This window comes from Emys orbicularis, chromosome 1 (assembly GCF_028017835.1).
Source record: "Emys orbicularis isolate rEmyOrb1 chromosome 1, rEmyOrb1.hap1, whole genome shotgun sequence".
NCBI classification, from domain to species: domain Eukaryota; kingdom Metazoa; phylum Chordata; order Testudines; family Emydidae; genus Emys; species Emys orbicularis.
Window position 1 is genome coordinate 243,846,549 of NC_088683.1, and position 17,971 is coordinate 243,864,519.

At 39.0% G+C, this 17,971-nt stretch overlaps 1 protein-coding gene across 1 annotated transcript in view; it reads left to right on the plus strand.

Annotated features, from left to right (window-relative positions):
• Positions 1-17,971, plus strand: part of PPP2R3B (protein phosphatase 2 regulatory subunit B''beta) — an 86,938-nt gene that overhangs the window by 48,996 nt on the left and 19,971 nt on the right. The window contains exons 3-9 of the mRNA XM_065417359.1: positions 2,888-3,073; positions 4,330-4,433; positions 5,131-5,233; positions 6,553-6,627; positions 13,832-13,918; positions 14,396-14,552; positions 16,979-17,027. Coding sequence (XP_065273431.1) covers positions 2,888-3,073; positions 4,330-4,433; positions 5,131-5,233; positions 6,553-6,627; positions 13,832-13,918; positions 14,396-14,552; positions 16,979-17,027 — 761 coding nt within the window. The remainder of the gene's footprint in view (positions 1-2,887; positions 3,074-4,329; positions 4,434-5,130; positions 5,234-6,552; positions 6,628-13,831; positions 13,919-14,395; positions 14,553-16,978; positions 17,028-17,971) is intronic.

The window sequence follows — 17,971 nt, forward strand, 5'->3', positions numbered from 1 at the left end:
CCGGGACGGCGAACAGTGGCAAGTGGGGGCCGCGAACGGCCAAACCTGCCGCGTCAGCAGGTAAATAAACTGGCCCGGCCCGCGAGGGTGCTTACCCTGGCGAGCCGCGTGCCAAACGTTGCCAACCCCTGGTTTAGGCTAATGCTCTGAAACTTTTAACTAAAGGAGTTTACAATAATTTAAAACTTCCTTGCTTTCCACCTGAAGAAAGAATGGACGGCAGTGGATCTGAAGAACTTTATTACCTGCCAGTCTTGTCAGCAGCTTAAAGCTGCTGCCTAGGAAAACGACAAAGTTTAGGGGGAAAAGGAATGAAGTAGCTGGATCACAACTCAATCTGACGGGTTTTTTTTTGTTGTTGTTGTGTTTTTTTTTTTGCTTCCTTTTTTTGTCTTTCTGTAAAAATGGTCAGTCAACACACAGCACTGAGAGCACACTACTGTGTCAGTCCCATAGAGAGGGAAGGGCTAAAGATCTACTCCCCAGGCTGGCACAATAGATTAAAACGTGCTATCTATATAATCATATTCCAAGGGTGTCGCTCTAAAGTATAGAATGTCTGAGTCAGTTTGAAATGATGGAAACAGCTTCCAACATGGTTGAGATCTCCTTTTGTTTAGGATATCACCAGGTTGAATAATCACTGGGATTCACTGTCTGTAACTGTCCAGTTTTCAAGTTCTAAGCCGTTTTGCCTTTACGAATTACACCTGGGCAACAGCACAGGCTTTCAGCGACTAGTTATGTCATAGAGGCTCAACCCACGCACTGATGTAGTGGTGGTTACCTTGAAATGTAGGGGGAAATTATAAAGAAATTGTTTGTTGCACTCTTCATGATGCTAACAGTAACACCACTTTGGAGATTGGAAAATTGTTTCTTTAAAAAAAAAAAAACACTCTGAAGTGTTTCGGCCTGGGGAAGTTTTTAGGTGATCTGGAGTATTTGTTAGTTTTTATTTGGTGATTCTGTTGATGTGACTGACATTTTTTATGGCATCAAGAGAGCCTTTATGGTGTAACTGAAAAGTGCAAATCCAGTAAACAAAAATTTAAAAAAATTCACCTACAAATATCACAAACTCAAGTAAACTTTTTTCTTTTGTTTTTTATTCTGACCTACTTAAAGGATAGCATTGAATTTTAGTGAAGTTGCAACATTAAGGCAAGTGTAAAGTTGGAATTGTTTGGCTCATTTGTAGAAAAATCCTAGGGGATTAACTCAACCTCTTTACATGTTGTATCTCAGTGAAAGGTGCAGGATTGAAGTCCTCTTGGGGACCAAAATCCTTTATCCGTATGACATTCTCAACATGGATGGCAACAGTACAGACATCCCTATGTTGTTTTGCCATTGCCTCAGCCCAGCTGTGGAAGGACCACCTTGAGGGGTGTGGTGGTAATAATGTGTCTTTGCCATTCATTCCTTAATGTTGCTGCTAAATCTATCAGATGGTGCCAGTTGTGACTGGAGGAAATTGAGATGGACTTTGGGTTCACTGGGATTGTTGATTGCATAATAGGCCACTATGGGGAAAAACTTTGTCACTACTAAATTGGGCTGGTTTTGAATCTGTAACCTAGAGATGAAAGCCATTGTATTCAGTTGCCAAATTATTGAGCTGTCCAATACACAAATTCTTTTTATTTGCTCAGTTTATTTCTCTATTGCCTTATATCCTGTTGACTTGTTTTTCAGCTACTGACCTTTCTTCATGGGACTAATTGAATAAAGGGTAAATTCTCCTTTACTGTAGCTAACAGCTATACTGTAACCACTTACCTGAATAAATTTACCTATAATGGGCTTCAATCATTTTTGAGTTGTTAATTACACAACTCTAGCATACATAGACCCGTATATCTTTGCACTTGTGTGTGCAGAAGCATTAGTACACAAATACTGAGAACATATTTCCTTAAATATTTTAAGGAAAGTTGTCTTGTTTTCAGGATTCAATTGAAACTTTTTTCTTCACAGTTATGACTCTTTGAATTAGAGAAGAAAAGTGTGCAGCTTTCTAGCATCCACAAGATTGCATGCTTACCTGACCCTCTTGAGTCTACAAAACTGAGGTGGAAATTTTCTGAAAGCAAGTTCTCGCATGATTCTAGCACTTCAGTATTTAAACTTGTTACTTAACAGCCTTGCTTGTGATATTTTGGGTTGTTCTGGTCTCAAGCTAGAACTGGAAGTAAAAATAACAATTATGAATACTTCCAAACTTCAGAAAAAGGTTTGGCTAGAGTTCTGGTTCGAAAGCTGGATGAAGACTTGAGGTGGGATAGAGGGGAAACGCTGTTCTTACCTTAACCAAATAGCTTTCCTTATGTCAAACTTAAATTCATTTTGAAAAGACTGAAATGTTCTAGATGCCAGTTTTTCAGGAATTTTTCACTCTTCATTCTTAAAGAGCTTATTCCAGGGGTCGGCAATCTTTCAGAAGTGGTGTGCCGAGTCTTCATTTATTCACTCTAATTTAAGGTTTTGCATGCCAGTAATACATTTTAACATTTTTAGAAGGTCTCTTTCTAGAAGTCTATAATATGTAACTAAACTATTGTTGTATGTAAAGTAAATAAGATTTTTAAAATGTTTAAGAAGCTTCATTTAAAATTAAATTAAAATGCAGAGCCCCCCGGACCGGTGGCCAGGACCTGGGCAGTGTGAGTGCCACTGAAAATCCGCTCCCGTGCTGCCTTTGGCATGTGTGCCATAGGTTGCCTACCCCTGGCTTATTCCATCATATGTAATGATTTTCTGTAGGAATGTGTGTTACAGTAGTTAATACAAAACAGGATAAAGGCTTTTCAGTTTCATTCTAAGGAGGATTGTATGGCATACAGTTTAATACACCTCACTATGTCAAATGTATTTATCCATTTAGGTTCAGACAAAGAAAGAAGAACCTTTGCCGCCATCACTGAGCCAAACCGTTCCAACATTTTATTTTCCCCGAGGATGTCCAAAAGAAAAAGTGAATATAGATGCAGTGATTGCCAAAATAGAGAGAACTTTCTCTCAGTTTCCAAATGAGAGAGCAAGATTAGAAGACATGGGCAAAGTTGCAAAGGTGAGGATTTACTGGGTGTCTAATTCCAGTATACTAACCTACAAAAGGGAAACAAATGATGGTTTTCCTATGTTATCTGTTGTGTGATATGAATAAACTTCCAAAAAGTTAAGTAGACCATACCAGTCAAATTTAAGTTAATATGGGGCCTGATCCATAGCCCATTAAAGTCAATGGGAGTCTTTACATTAACCTTAGTGGGTTTTGGGGAGAGCCCATAAATGTCAACATCAGAAACTCAAGCAACCAAATTCTCTGAGTTATATGTTGTGCAGTCCCAGAGATGTCAGTGGGATAGCATTGTCTCAGTGCAAAATTTGGCCGTGTGCCTTCACAGTAATCAATTGTACTACTGCAGATGTTTTAAGTGCATTGCTGTTGGTTTACTTACACGGTGCAAGATTAGAATTTTGAGTTATCACTCCAAATATGTCTATGTAGAACTCTACAATTAAACCAGTTACTCATCTAAAAACAAAGAAACTAGATAACTTTCTCACCTTAGACAGGAAAAAGTCATGGACTTGCATTATTAAGCCTTCAAATCCAGAATGGCTTTGTTTTTTTGGAGGGTTTTTTCTTAGTCCTTCCGTAGTCACTAGATTTATTGCCATGTCAGAATATGGGGTTTATCAATCTAAAAAGACTGACTTGTTTTGTTTCTGTATAACATACATAGCAAATTGGGTTGGAGGAATTTAATATTTGTCTCCTTATAATATTGAAGCGATAAATATTTTGTTTTCAAGGGAGCTGTATTGATCACTTCGTATATCTTTCCATAGTAGTCTAGGGCTAACACTGGAACATATATACACTAACTGTAATTGCTTACAGTAAACATATGCTTGACTTCATATGTGAATCTCCCGTTTCTTTAGAAGCACAAGTGGAAAAATGTTTCCCAACTGTGGGGAAAAAAAGAATAAATGGAAATGACTTTTCCCCTTAATTTCTTTTATTTACTGTGAAAGTCTACCTTGTTGTGCAGTACAGTAGAGACTAAAGCTGTTAGTCAAATTAAAGGTTACCAGTCAATAAACCAAATCTTCCAGGAATTGCCTTAAATACTTATGTTCACTGTAGTTCCGTAAGAGTGTGTGCAACGAAACAAGTGTCTGTCCTGTTCTCCCATAATGCTGCCTTACAACTACACTAGCAAGGTTTCATTTTATGCTAGTGTTTTGAGAGGGAGTAACACTCAGATAAGTAATCAATAAACTGACTGTCTGCATTGTTCTACAACTTAATTCCAGGCCTGTGAATGCCCACTTTACTGGAAAGGTCCCTTGTTTTATTGTGCTGGAGGAGAACGAACAGGATGCGTCTCAGTTCATAAATTTGTTGCAATGTGGCGAAAGTAAGTAGGTTGCTTTTTGAGGTACTGTATTTCTTAATTTAAATTAATATTTTAAGCTATGAATGTGATCCAGCCTGCAAACAAAACAAAACCCCTTTATGTAGTCCAACACAGAGTGGACTTGATGAAAAAATTAATGTGTACAGTTTAAAATCTTGATATTTGCTGTGTAAAGATATATAATGTGGTGTGGTTAATGACAAGTTCCTAGTGGCCCCTAGGTTTTGAGAAGTGTGGTCCTAATTTGCAGGAATATGTCAACGGTTGTGGGCAGATACTTCTCCTTCCTAGCCCTTTCTAGTCTCACTGATTCCAGAGAAAAAACTATGGTCTTGATTTCAAACTGTCCTCTCATTTGACTACTCCACTGCTGGGAACAGGTACACTATAGATAATTTAATGTAAATTATGCCTAAAGTCTAGTATGAGAGGAAGCAATACGGGATTATTGGCTAGTGCAATGCTTAGAGCTGTGTAAGATCACTAGTAGGTAGAAGAAATTGTGACCACATGCCTGCCTTTATATTATGGTAACTAATTCTTTAGGTGCTCACGTTACATCAGTGAGTTGGGATAGACTGCAGCTTTTTTCATAAGTCCTGCTGTAGAACTTCCTAACGCAAGTATGAGCATTCTTCCTCTCTGAATGGAGTAGAAAAGTATTATGATGCAAATTCATTTTATATTTGCATTTCAGAATACTACAGACCTGCCATGATGATGCGGCAAAGTTTGTTCATCTTCTGATGAACCCTGGATGCAACTACTTGGTGCAAGAAGACTTCATTCCATTTTTACAAGTAAATAGCAATTTAAATTAATCATGACCTCTTTGTATCTTCCAAAGCTAAACAAAAGAAAAGATGTACCAGAGCAACTTTAATTTCCTAACTGATAGATGCAACGAGGAGTCCTTGTGGCACCTTAGAGACTAACAAATTTATTTGGGCATAAGCTTTCCACTCACTTCATCAGATGCATGGAGTGGAAAATACAGTAAGCAGGTATAAATATACAGCACATGAAAAGATGGGAGTTGCCTTACCAAGTGGGGGGGCGGGGTCAATGCTAACGAGACCAATTCAATTAGGATGGATGTAGTCCATGCCCAACAGTTGACAAGAAAGGGTGAATATCAACAGAGGGGAAATTACTTTTTGTAGTGCTAACGAGGCCAATTCAATCAAAGTGGATTGAAAAATTTACTGATACAGACTAACACAGCTACCCCTCTGAAACCTAACTAATAGAGTAATTCTAGTAAAGAGAATGAATAAAAAGATTACTGATATTTAGTGCATTCAACTCGTGTGGTCAACTGACCTACTAATGAATTTAAATTGTTACAAGTCATTTTACAGTCACAAATATTTATAACCTACTTTTATGTAGGGAAGAAGTTGAAAAGAAAAAACCCTACACATCCTACAGTAGCTCTTAATTGATGTTTGATTTTGACTGACTAATGTGTCAGAACCTATTTAGCCTTAAGAATGACAATTTGTGATTGACATAGTAGTGCTAAGGATGTGCTCAGGTTTCTGCGAAGTTATTGGAGAGGGGAAAGAAGAAAAATGGCAGTTGAATCTCTTTTTGGACTGTCACAGGTCTTAGTGTATTGCTAATGAATGACGAAAAGCAAACTTGCCTGTTGGACTACCACTATCTGTAGTGTACTTCCATGTGGTTTTAGAGAGTTTCTTCATTTATAATGGGAAAGCATCTGTAATTTTTCAGTAATGCTGTTTCTTACTAGTTACATGTATCAAGCCCCATCGACACCAGGAAAATGTTTTGTTTTGTTTTTTCTTCCCCTGTCCGGAACATATAATTTGCACACTTCTGCCTATTGTTTCTGAAATCTCCCTATTACAGTTAAGAAAGCTCATGTTAAATGGCTTTTAAAAGCCGGATTATTTTGAAAACATACATCACCATGGGATGTTTACATGAGGCACTCTACAAATGAAGTTATATTTAATAATGGTTGCTTTGCTTAGCAATTGAATTTGGAATGGCTCTTTCAAGGAATTGGAGGTAGTATTCTGCATTAATGAGTTGATACCCAGGGTGAGAATGGGTACCAACTGGCACTCCATTTCTTCCCCTCTCTTTATAGGATGTGGTGAATAGTCATCCTGGCCTATCATTTTTAAAAGAAGCATCCGAATTTCATTCTCGTTACATTACCACAGTAAGTGCTTTATTTAGAAAAATTACTTTGTTTATACAATTTAACTGTTAGTTAATAGGTCAATTGAAATATGTAAAACCATCCTTTTCACAGTGGATTTATCTCCAGAGACAAGTATTCTGCTGATCTCAACTTTCCAGGCTTCTAGTGCATGATACTGAGCATATTCAAATCTTCAGGAGACACGGTAGTGGGAGGAAGAGCATCTGTCATTGCAACTGATAGTTGTAAGGTTTCTCTATACTTTAGGGTGTTAGAAGAGCTTACTGAATGACAGTTGAAATGAGGAATATTGAATGGAGATGGTTTGTGTGGAACATGTTTATGTATTTCTACTGAAGAGCAAATTACTTAGTTAACTTGGATGCTTATTTGGGTGTGGTTTTCAATGTATGGCTGGTTAGAATACTGACCCTGGTTTGGACTTCATAATGAAAAAAGCCTAAAAGTTTAAAATGACTTCTGCTTTATTTCAAGTTCAGATTTATCAAGTAGATAATATATAAGCTCTCCACAATATTATGGAATTGTAAAGAGATCATGATAGAATTTAAACCTTTTTTTTAGCTACTTGCACCTTCCCAGTTCAAGGATTTTCCTTTAATTGAAAATTGTATACATGAAAAGTTCCAGATCTGCAGCTCTAGGCTCCTGTGACTAAAGTTATCTTTCTGTCCACAAACTGCTATATGAATAGCAGTTAACTGTTCTATCAATTTCCCTCAACTACTGATCTGGACTTGACAAACTGTAGAGATTATGTTGCTTCAGACTCTGTGCTCATTCGGTCCTTCAATCTTCAGAGTCTGAGATCCCGCCAAAGGGCATTCCATTTAAAAAAAAAAAAAAAAAAATTCAGCAAGAATCAGTGACTGGGTTTAACAAGCATCCTCTGGGAACTAAATTAAGGCCATTAATTCAGTATACATAAGCTACAGTTGGCTGTAACACAAATTTAATCTGGAAGTCTCTTTTGAGACATTAACTTTGGTTCTGCACCTTTCATACTCTAGTCCAGAGTTGAAGGTCTTCAGGTTCATCCTCCCCACTCCAATAGACATTGCCAACAGACCAATAGTAGTATTGCCAGCCCCAAGAGTTCAAAAATCATGGATCAACCCCAAAAATAATGATTGGCCCCAAAATTAAGATCTTCTTTAAGAAGATTAAATTGCGGGGTTTAGTCTACTCTGATTTTTGAACCCCACTGCCTACTTGCAGTGTGTTTTAGAAGCACTGTAGTGCAAACTCTTGCATATTTAGCAAAAGTAAGACAACTTTGTCCCCATTTGCAGTTACTCTTGGCTTTATGCAGTTTTGGAGCAGGTGGTGGTGTTCCACTCCCTAGCTCTTGCCTTCTCAGTCCAAGACAGCCACCTGCTCCCTTAACTGCCAAAATTTGCACAGCTCCGTGTGTGACATTTCTCATCAATGTGAAAAAGTCAATCTCCCCAATATGGTCCCCTGCCACTACTTGGGAACGTGGATGGGAGACATCATGTGGGCGACATTAGTGACTTTCTCACCAACAAGGAAGGGTTGCACCTGGGGCTTCATGAAACTTTACTTCTCTCTCAAAAGTTAGCTGCTACTATTATCCTCTTCCTCCCCCACACCCTCCAAAAGTCAGTTGGTGCCCCACTACCTTGTGTGCCTGCTGCTGCTCCTGTTCTCTCCTGCAGTCAGCTCTCAGGATTGGAGGATGTAGGGAAATATGCTGAAATCTTAATACCATACCCCCACCCTCTAACTCTTGGTCAGGAGAAGCCCTGCGGAAAGGCAGTGTGGAGGTGCTGTTGGGGGTTGAGCAATGAGGGCCAGTACTGCTTCAAGCTGCTGAGAGAGGAAGTGTGTAGCCATTGCAGACCTGGTATATCAAAATGCTTCAACAAAACAATGTGCTGCCCCCCAGAGCAGCAGGGGATGGGGGGGGTAGAGGGCTCAGATTTATCTGCATAGTAGTGGGGTGAAGTGGGAGGGGGCGTGAGGGCTCAGCTTTACCCTTCATAATATGAGGCGGCAGGGGTATGGGGGGGAGAAAGGGATTCCGCCCCAGTTGACACCTAATGTATAGGAGGCAGGGGCCTTAAGGCAGGTCCCTGGCGAAAGCCTTTTCTCAGTGCTGTGGTGGGTGGGTGTTCCCCTTGTCCATAATGGGTTACCTTCAGAGGGATAGCCTGCTCTGGGGGTTGAGCGTTCTACTTCTGAGCCAGCTTATGCAGTCTAGCATGAGGAAAGAACCGCCCCCGTGGTAGCCTGCCAAAAAAGATGGGGATGCAGATCAGTCAGTCACCTCCAGAAGCCTGCAGCAGGGAGGGGTGGATCAAAACAATCAGGTCCCCACAAGAAGGCTGCCAAGGTGGATGAGTAGCAAGAAGAGCTTGGAGGATGGTGCAGTGGGGAGTTGGTGCAGGCACCTGCTCCCAAGTCACACGAGGCGAGGAACTCTTCATGTCATCACAAGAGCTCCTCCAACAGGTGGCAAAGTTGTGGGCCTCACAATAAATTAATGAGAGTTGATGACACTGTAATTGTTTGCTGGGTTTTTCTTGCTAAGAGCTGATGATACTAGTTTTTGCCTCTTACCAGTGAGGCCATAGCAATTCCTAGATGAATTATTTCTCAAAAGATATGGTGGAAGCAAGGGGAGAAAGAAGGAAATATGTCAACTGTGGGGATCTTTAAGTAACTGTATTGGAGCCTGGTTTGTCTGAATTGTGGAAAAACTGCTGTTCCTTCTGAGGGCTGCAACAGCTAAATCCTCTCATCCCCCAATCCTTTCTTTAGCCGAGGAACATATTTACTTAGGGAGGCCTGGGTTGAAATAACATTTGACAAACTCATCTTAGCAGTTGGCCAGTAGGGATAGCTAATGAAATTTCCACTACTTACTTTTGACCCTAAAAGAACTTCTCATAGAAAAGAAGCCCAAACTGCTATGAACATTCTCTCTGAAAAGGGAACTGTAACACCAGTCCACTAATTAAAGAATTTCAAGAAAACGGTCTACACTGTTGTCCCTCTTTAGAAGAAAGAGCATCTGCTGACCACTACAGATTTCTAAAGAAATTAAGCCCTGTAATTATCTGAATGATAACAAATAGATCAGTTGATCTCTCTTTTAGTTAAGTATTGTATTTAAGTGTATTCTGACTGGGAGTTGTTTAGGAAACTTCGTGAAGCTTTAGTGATCCTACTGCTGGGTGGAAGCTGTGTCTGGAGGATGTTGTCTTCACGTAATTAAAGTTGTAGGTTAGAGTTTTTAGTGGGTTCTCTCACCAATTTACTATTAAATATTGAAATCTAATGCTGCTGCACTTCCACTTCTGGGTAAGATGCCATCCGAGCAGTACCTCAGAGGGAGGCAGACCCAGCTGCTGGCCAGAGGTTTAAAATAATTGCCCTCAGTCTAGGAGTAAGGTCTGATACATAATTTTTAGGCTAATATAAAGCTAATCTGTAGAAACAATATTTGTACTGATACAAGAGTTGTGTAGGCAACTTCCATAGGAATTAAACATATCTCTAGAATTTCAACAGTGTCATGTTTATTTTGCACAATTTTTCCTTCCCACAATCAAAAAAAAAAAATGTACAGCAGCAAGTGACTTTTTGAGCATAGTAAATGAAACAAGTCTCAAACTATTTACTCATTCTCTGCTCTGGTTTGTTTTAGAGACCCAAATTTTAAGACTTGTCCAGTTGTCTCTAGCAAACATTCAATTTTGGGGTTTTTTTTAAGACCAGTTATCATAGAATCATAGAATATCAGAGTTGGAAGGGACCTCAGGAGGTCATCTAGTCCAACCCCCTGCTCAAAGCAGGACCAATTCCCAACTAAATCATCTCAGCCAGGGCTTTGTCAAGCCGGGCCTTAAAAACCTCCAAGGAAGGAGATTCCACCACCTCCCTAGGTAACGCATTCCAGTGCTTCACCACCGTCCTAGTGAAATAGTGTTTCCTAATATCCAACCTAGACCTCCCCCACTGCAACTTGAGACCATTGCTCCTTGTTCTGTCATCTGCCACCACTGAGAACAGCAGAGCTCCATCCTCTTTGGAACCCCCCTTCAGGTAGTTGAAGACTGCTATCAAATTCCCCCTCAATCTTCTCTTCTGCGACTAAATAAGCCCAGTTCCCTCAGCCTCTCCTCATAAGTCATGTGCTCCAGACCCCTAATCATTTTTGTTGCCCTCCGCTGGACTCTTTCCAATTTTTCCACATCCTTCTTGTAGTGTGGGGCCCAAAACTGGACACAATACTCCAGATGAGGCCTCACCAATGTCGAATAAAGGGGAACGATCACGTCCCTCGATCTGCTGGCAATGCCCCTACTTATACAGCGCAAAATGCTGTTAGCCTTCTTGGCAACAAGAGCACACTGTTGACTCATATCCAGCTTCTCGTCCACTGTGACCCCTAGGTCCTTTTCTGCAGAACTGCTACCTAGCCATACGGTCCCTAGTCTGTAGCAGTGCATAGGATTCTTCCGTCCTATGTGCAGGACTCTGCACTTGTCCTTGTTGAACCTCATCAGGTTTTTTTTGGCCCAATCCTCTAATTTGTCTAGGTCCCTCTGTATCCGATCCCTACCCTCCAGTGTATCTGCCTTGCCTCCCAGTTTAGTGTCATCTGCAAACTTGCTGAGAGTGCAGTCCACACCATCCTCCAGGTCATTAATGAAGATATTAAACAAAACCGGCCCCAGGACCAACCCTTGGGGCACTCCGCTTGAAACCGGCTGCCAATTAGACATGGAGCCATTGATCACTACCCGTTGAGCTTGACGATCTAGCCAGCTTTCTATCCACCTTACAGTCCGTTCATCCAGCCCATACTTCTTTAACTTGGCGGCAAGAATACTGTGGGAGACCGTATCAAAAGCTTTGCTAAAGTCAAGGAATAACACTTCCACTGCTTTCCCCTCATCCACAGAGCCAGTTATCTCATCTAAGGGTATGTCTACACTACAGGATTAATCCGAATTTATATAATTCGAATTTAGGAAACCGATTTTATAAATTCGAATGTATTCGGCCACACTAGGCACCATTAATTCGGTGGTGTGCGTCCAAGCTACCGTAGTAGCATCGATTTCCAGAGCGTTGCATTGTGGGTAGCCAATAACATCTAATTGCCAATAACATCGAATTGCGGCCACACTAACCTTAATTCGGATTAACAATACCGATTTTGACGCTACTCCTCTCGTCGAGGAGGAGTACAGAAATCGAATTAAAGGGCTCTTTAATTCGAATTCAATGGCTTCGTTGTGTGGACGGGTCAAGCGTTAATTCGAATTAAAGCAGCTAAATCCGAATTAAAGTCGTAGTGTAGACCAGGCCATAGAAGGCAATTAGGTTAGATGTGTAACAGATGAGGTAATGATGTCCAGATGGATTAAACTGCAAAGCTAAGGCAAAACTTTGGTAGAAAAAAATTGCTTTGTAGTTTAAGCCAAAAATGGGCTGTCCCTAAACACACAATTAAGTCTGAACTAATTAAGTTTCAGAAGTAAGATAGGCCATTCCCCTTCCTAGGCTTATCAAACCAGCTGTTCCTATTCAAAGTAAGAGCAGCAGAGCTTGCTGTGTGCTGCAGCTTTAACTATCTATCTATGTATATGTGTATATATGTATGTGTATATATGTATATATATATATAATATGTATGTAAAATTTCATGATTAAAATATCAGTAACTTCCTTAATACCCTTTACTCATAACTCAAAGCCAATTTCATTTTGATATGGAAGTATGATGGACTGTTTCATAGGGTTTTTTGACATCCCTTTATTTTAGTAACAGATGGATTTATAACTTGGAACTTCGAGTTTCATTGCCAGATAGGTAATGTTTTTAATAGTGTAGTCTGAAATAAAAATCTCACATTCTTTGGACTGAACCTTTTTACAGTAGGCTTCTAAGACTGTTCTTAACTTAAAAGTATAAAGTGGATGATACATGTACTTTATAGTATCTAACCAACTTTTCCTTCTTACCTTTTCTCAAATAATTCTCTTACCACATTCTTTTCCTGACCTACTCTTCCATATCCTGTCTTTATCTTGCTTAGCTTAAATTGTAAACTCTTTGAACCAGGAAATATCTGTTATGCATTTTTCAAACGTAAATTTATAGTGTAAATAGATAAACAAGTTTTGTGTTTTCTAATTTAGATTTTTAAGATCCTGGAGAGCTGAAATATTGTCTTATGTTTAAAGCACTATATACATGGATGGCGTAATGGATAAGTGATAACCCTTACATTTGTAAAATTAAGACATAAATTTACATCATCAATAGAATCCTTGCTGTGGGTAGAACTAGTATCTTGGATGTACTAGATCTGAAGACTGGATTTGGAAGGGAAAAGGTGGTTGGCAAGCATGAGGAAGGAGGCTGTTGTGGATGTAGTGGGGGAGGTTTTGAATGTGATGGAGTAAAAGGCAGAAACCTAGAGAGGGATATATGAAATGAGTTGGTGGGAGTAATTAGAGAGGAAGGGGATATCAGCAATGGGGTTCTTGAATAAATTGGACAGAGGTGCGAAAGTTGATCAGGGATAAAGTTACAGTAGTTGAGGCAAGAGAAGCCAGGACATGGACATTTTTAAGGTTTTTCAGCAATGGGAATAGTGAGGTAAAGGATGGATTTTGGTAATGCAGAAGTAGCAGAATTTGTCAAGACTGAATATGAAAAGAATGTTGGCAGAATAGAAGGGTGCTGGAGTTGTCAGTACAGATAGACAGCTGGAGAGGGATTAGGGGGAAAGACCTATGGCTTTGTGGCACTGAATTGAAGATATTGAGACACCTGAAGGATGTCTAAGTGATATCTGTAGATTGAGTAGAGAGAGAGAGTTGGAAATAATGTCTGGAAAGGTAGTATCTGAAACAATAGGAGGATGAGCTCACTAAGACAAGGGAGAGGGGAGAAAAAAAGGAATGGACCCAGGCCTCAACAGATGGAGAGAGGAGGAAGATAGACTCCGAGGGTAATGATGACCAAATACTGCAGATTGAGCAATAGAAATAAACAATGGGAAGTAAATACAGCAGTAGACTGCAGAACCTTATTTCATATTTTTGTTTGTTTGCATTTGTACCCAGGTATTTTTAAACTCTTAACCAAGACTTGGAACAATACAGTGTTTAGGTCAGATAGTTAAAAGTAGACTTTCAACTTGTCTGTCTCTTGCAGGTTATACAAAGGATATTTTATACAGTAAATAGGTCTTGGTCTGGAAGAATCACGTGTAATGAACTCAGGAAAAGCAGCTTTTTGCAGGTATTTATGTAAAACTTTGCAAGGTAGATATAACTTCTGCTCATTTAAAAGCTTTATTAAGTTAAATACTTAAAAGGGCATAAGTAAAGATGGTATTTGTCCTTGCTTCTTCCCAGATCAATGAAGACTAAAGTGCATTGATTCTCAAGGGAGCAATTATTAATACAAGACTGTTTCAATTTAGATTACTATGTTGTTCAGAGCTATATTTGTCTCTCACTTAGCAGTAAGTTGGCTGTCCTTACTATGCAGCTTTCTCTGGCACCTTAGCTTTCAACTCAGTTTATTAAAATCTGCTCTTAGCATGCTATATTGTGCATAAGGTCTTTGAAGATAAAATAATTCCACTGAAAGACTGTTAAAGATGAGTGACACTCATTGATGATATGAGAACTTTCACTTATCCTTCCAGTTGCTGCTGTGACCAACAGGCATCTTGCAGGTTCTTTAATGAGATTTTCTTTTTCCTGATAATAGAATGTGGCATTATTGGAAGAAGAAGCGGATATTAACCAGCTGACAGAGTACTTCTCTTATGAGCACTTCTATGTCATCTATTGCAAATTTTGGGAGCTGGATACAGACCATGACCTCTATATTGATCCAAAGGATTTAGCCCGGCATAATGATCATGGTATGACACACGGAACAACTTTTAACAGTCTAACTTTAAGAACATAAGTAAAAGTTAACTGAAAAGCTATACCACACTTCATATGCAGTTTTAAGAATATCTAGCAGCTAAACGCTGTTCTGCATTCACAAATTCTACAGTGGTTTTGGATTCAGTAATCCTGCACATTTGTCCAAGAGCCTAATTTAAATCTCTTTACATCTTGCAGCTGCTCTGGAAGTACTTTGTCAGAGGCTGTGCATCTATTGTTATCTTAAGGAATCATTCCTCTCGTGATTGGAAAGTTCACTTACAAACAAAATCTGATATGCCCTGCTCTCCCACATAGTGAAAAAGATCTGGGACATCATTCTGATTGCCCTACAGAAGGGAAATATTTTTCCCTAGGGTTGCTTCTACTCAAGTCTAACTACTTTTTAGTCAATATTTCATTCAGGAAGGAGAACACTTCTATGTTTTTCTGCTGGTCACGATCATTTGAACCAACAAACCAGCAAAGGCAAAAGCAAGTTTGATCACATATTATAGATGACTCCCTCCTCATTCTTAATCGGAAGAAAAAGTAACAGCTGTTTAAACATGAACAGTAGAAAATATGGGTGCAAGCAGCTTGAAGGGATCGATCTTGAGTACTGCTGCATGTCTGCCATTCCCATTAAGTTCAGTTGAAATCAAAAGGAGACACTGCGTGCTCAGCACTCTTGAAAATAGGTGCTACCTATTAGGTGCCTAAATATGGACTTCACAGTGTAACTTTTGGACACACATTTTGAAAATTTTGGCCCTACACTTAAAAAGCAGGTGGTAAAGCAAGGTATGTCTTCAACGGCGCAGTTGTCTCCCACAGGGAGTGGCCGTCTCCTTGTTGCTGTCAGTCTAAAATTAGACTAGACCAAGCACTCATACACATTGCAAGGAAAAATACTGACGTGGAAGGGGTATTGATATGATAGCCTAACAGGTCTCTTCCCTCTCTAATTTTTATGATCTCAGCTTTCAGCTGTATCATGCTTTTTTTCCCCTGAAGCAAACTAGCTGAGTGTCTCCCAGTTCTGGGAATAAATAGTGAATAGGTTGCTCGTGTCCCTTAGAACAGTGGTTCTCAACCTTTCCGGACTACTGTACCCCTTTCAGGAGTCTGATTTGTCTTGTGTACCCAAGTTTCATCTCACTTAAACTACTTGCTTACAAAATCAGACAAATACAAAAATGTCACAGCACATTATTACTGAAAAATTTCTTACTTTCTCATGTTTACCATATCATTATAAAATCAATTGAATATAAATATTGTACTTGCATTTCAGCCTACAGTATATAGAGCAGTAGAAACAAGTCATTGTCTGTATGAAATTTTAGTTTGTACTGTCTTCGCTAGTGCTTTTCATGTAACGTGTTGTAAAACTAGGCAAATATCTAGATGAGTTGATGTACTCCCTGGAAGACCTCTGTGTATCCCCAGTTGAGAACCACTGCCTTAGAACATCATAATGTTTTTCTGCAAGATATGTACAAACAGGAATTAATTCAAGGAAATCCTATAGCCAGTGTTATACAGGAGGTGAGACTTCAATGATCACAGTGATCCTTCTAGCCTTATAATCTATGAATCTATGAAATGTTTGGTGATAGCAAAAACAAATATATACTACAGGACAAGGTATGACTAGTTAGCCTTTTACAGAAGCATTGGTGGGGGGGGGGGGGGGGTTACTTTGAAATGAAAGGTTTCAATGGTTAGGTTAATCAGATGCAATTCTGGTTCTCTTTTTTCCAATATTAAACTTTGAAATGTAGAAGTATCTTTTGTAAAACATACAGCTCTTAAAGCCTATTAATTCCTTAGTAATATGTTTTATACTCTAGTAGTGAAATTACACTTAGAGTATGCTGGTAGAAAGCACCATAAAACTACGCAAATAAGATCAATCATTTAACCAAAGACACTTCATCTTTAGTAAAACCCCAGAATTGGTAACAGAATAAAAACATGTATCTCAAAACTGTGTGTCAGTTAGTTAAGTATTATCTTTGTACATTAAAATTCCTAATTCCAGGTTGGCGCTCTGATGAATTATAGGGCTTCTAAAATGTAAAGACCCTTGAAAGCAAGATTAACTTGTTAAGGCAATGCTTGTTAAATAAATACTGATCTAATAGGCAGTGGATTATACTGTGTATTTATTGTCCTAGAACTCGTGCTTCAAGTCAGAATTTAAAGCCATTTGGACCAAATTTTGGAAGCTGTATATGTCAAATGGTCCCATCCATGGGCACTCAAAGATTAATGAGAGCTAATCTTTTGTTTTACATACCTCTATATTTATGTAATTAGGTGGTTTTCAATAAATATTTAATCAGCTAAACACAATATAAAACAAAAATATGACCTTTAAATACTTCTAATATTTTTTTCTCTTTCACAGCTATATCAAACAGGATGATAGAGAGGATATTTTCAGGTGCAGTAACAAGGTAACTTTTTATATGCTGATTTAAATATAGGTAATCCAAATTAATGGTCAGTCTTGTTTATGAAAAATTGAAAATGAGTTCCTAGAACAGAACAGTTGTGTTCCACTGAAAATCAAAAGCTAATTTCAAGGATTGAGCACTGTCACTCCAATGTTTAAAATCCACTGTTTCAACAGGAATTTTTGTGTTGCTGGTGCACAATGAACTCTGTGCAAAGGTCTTTGATTTTGGTAAATAAGGTAAAGCAATGTTGACCATTACTTTATAAAATCTAATTTGGGTTGGGAGGAAAGTGAAAAGCAATCCTGGCTTTCTCTGCTATTTTATCTTTCCATTTGCCAATTTAAAACTTTAAAGGGACTCCAGTTGGAAACTCAAATTTTCATTTGAAATCTTTCTACTAGTGTTATAAGGTTAATGTAACTAAAGTTAGAGAATTTATCTTAAGTGTGAGTACTTTGTGCATTTAACAATACCGTATAGAAGCTTCAGTATTTTTTTTTATGGTCATTTGTATTTCCTGTCTCATGGAATAGCTATGATGACTAGGGCTGGCTAGAAAACAAGAATTCAATTTCATGAAAAACTGAGGTTTTAACATGTAGTTCTGCATCAGAATGAAAACTGGACCTGTCAAATTTTTTTGTTTAAAAACCAGAGAGAACCACCCTAGAATAGCCAGTAGTCCAATGCTCACTTGGGATATCGAAGACCAGGATTCAAGTCCCTGCTCTGCCTGATTCTGCCTCTCGCGCACTCTTTGGCCCAATGAATATGTAACTATTTACACCAGTGATGGGGACCGCTACAAAATAGCAAATGGAAGTGTGGGCCATTTTGGAAATTTAGACATTGTCTGCAGACCCACAGGGGTCCACAAGTTGAAAACTACTGATTTATACAAAGTGAAACCGCTCCAACAGGAGAGAAAGAAACTGATTGAC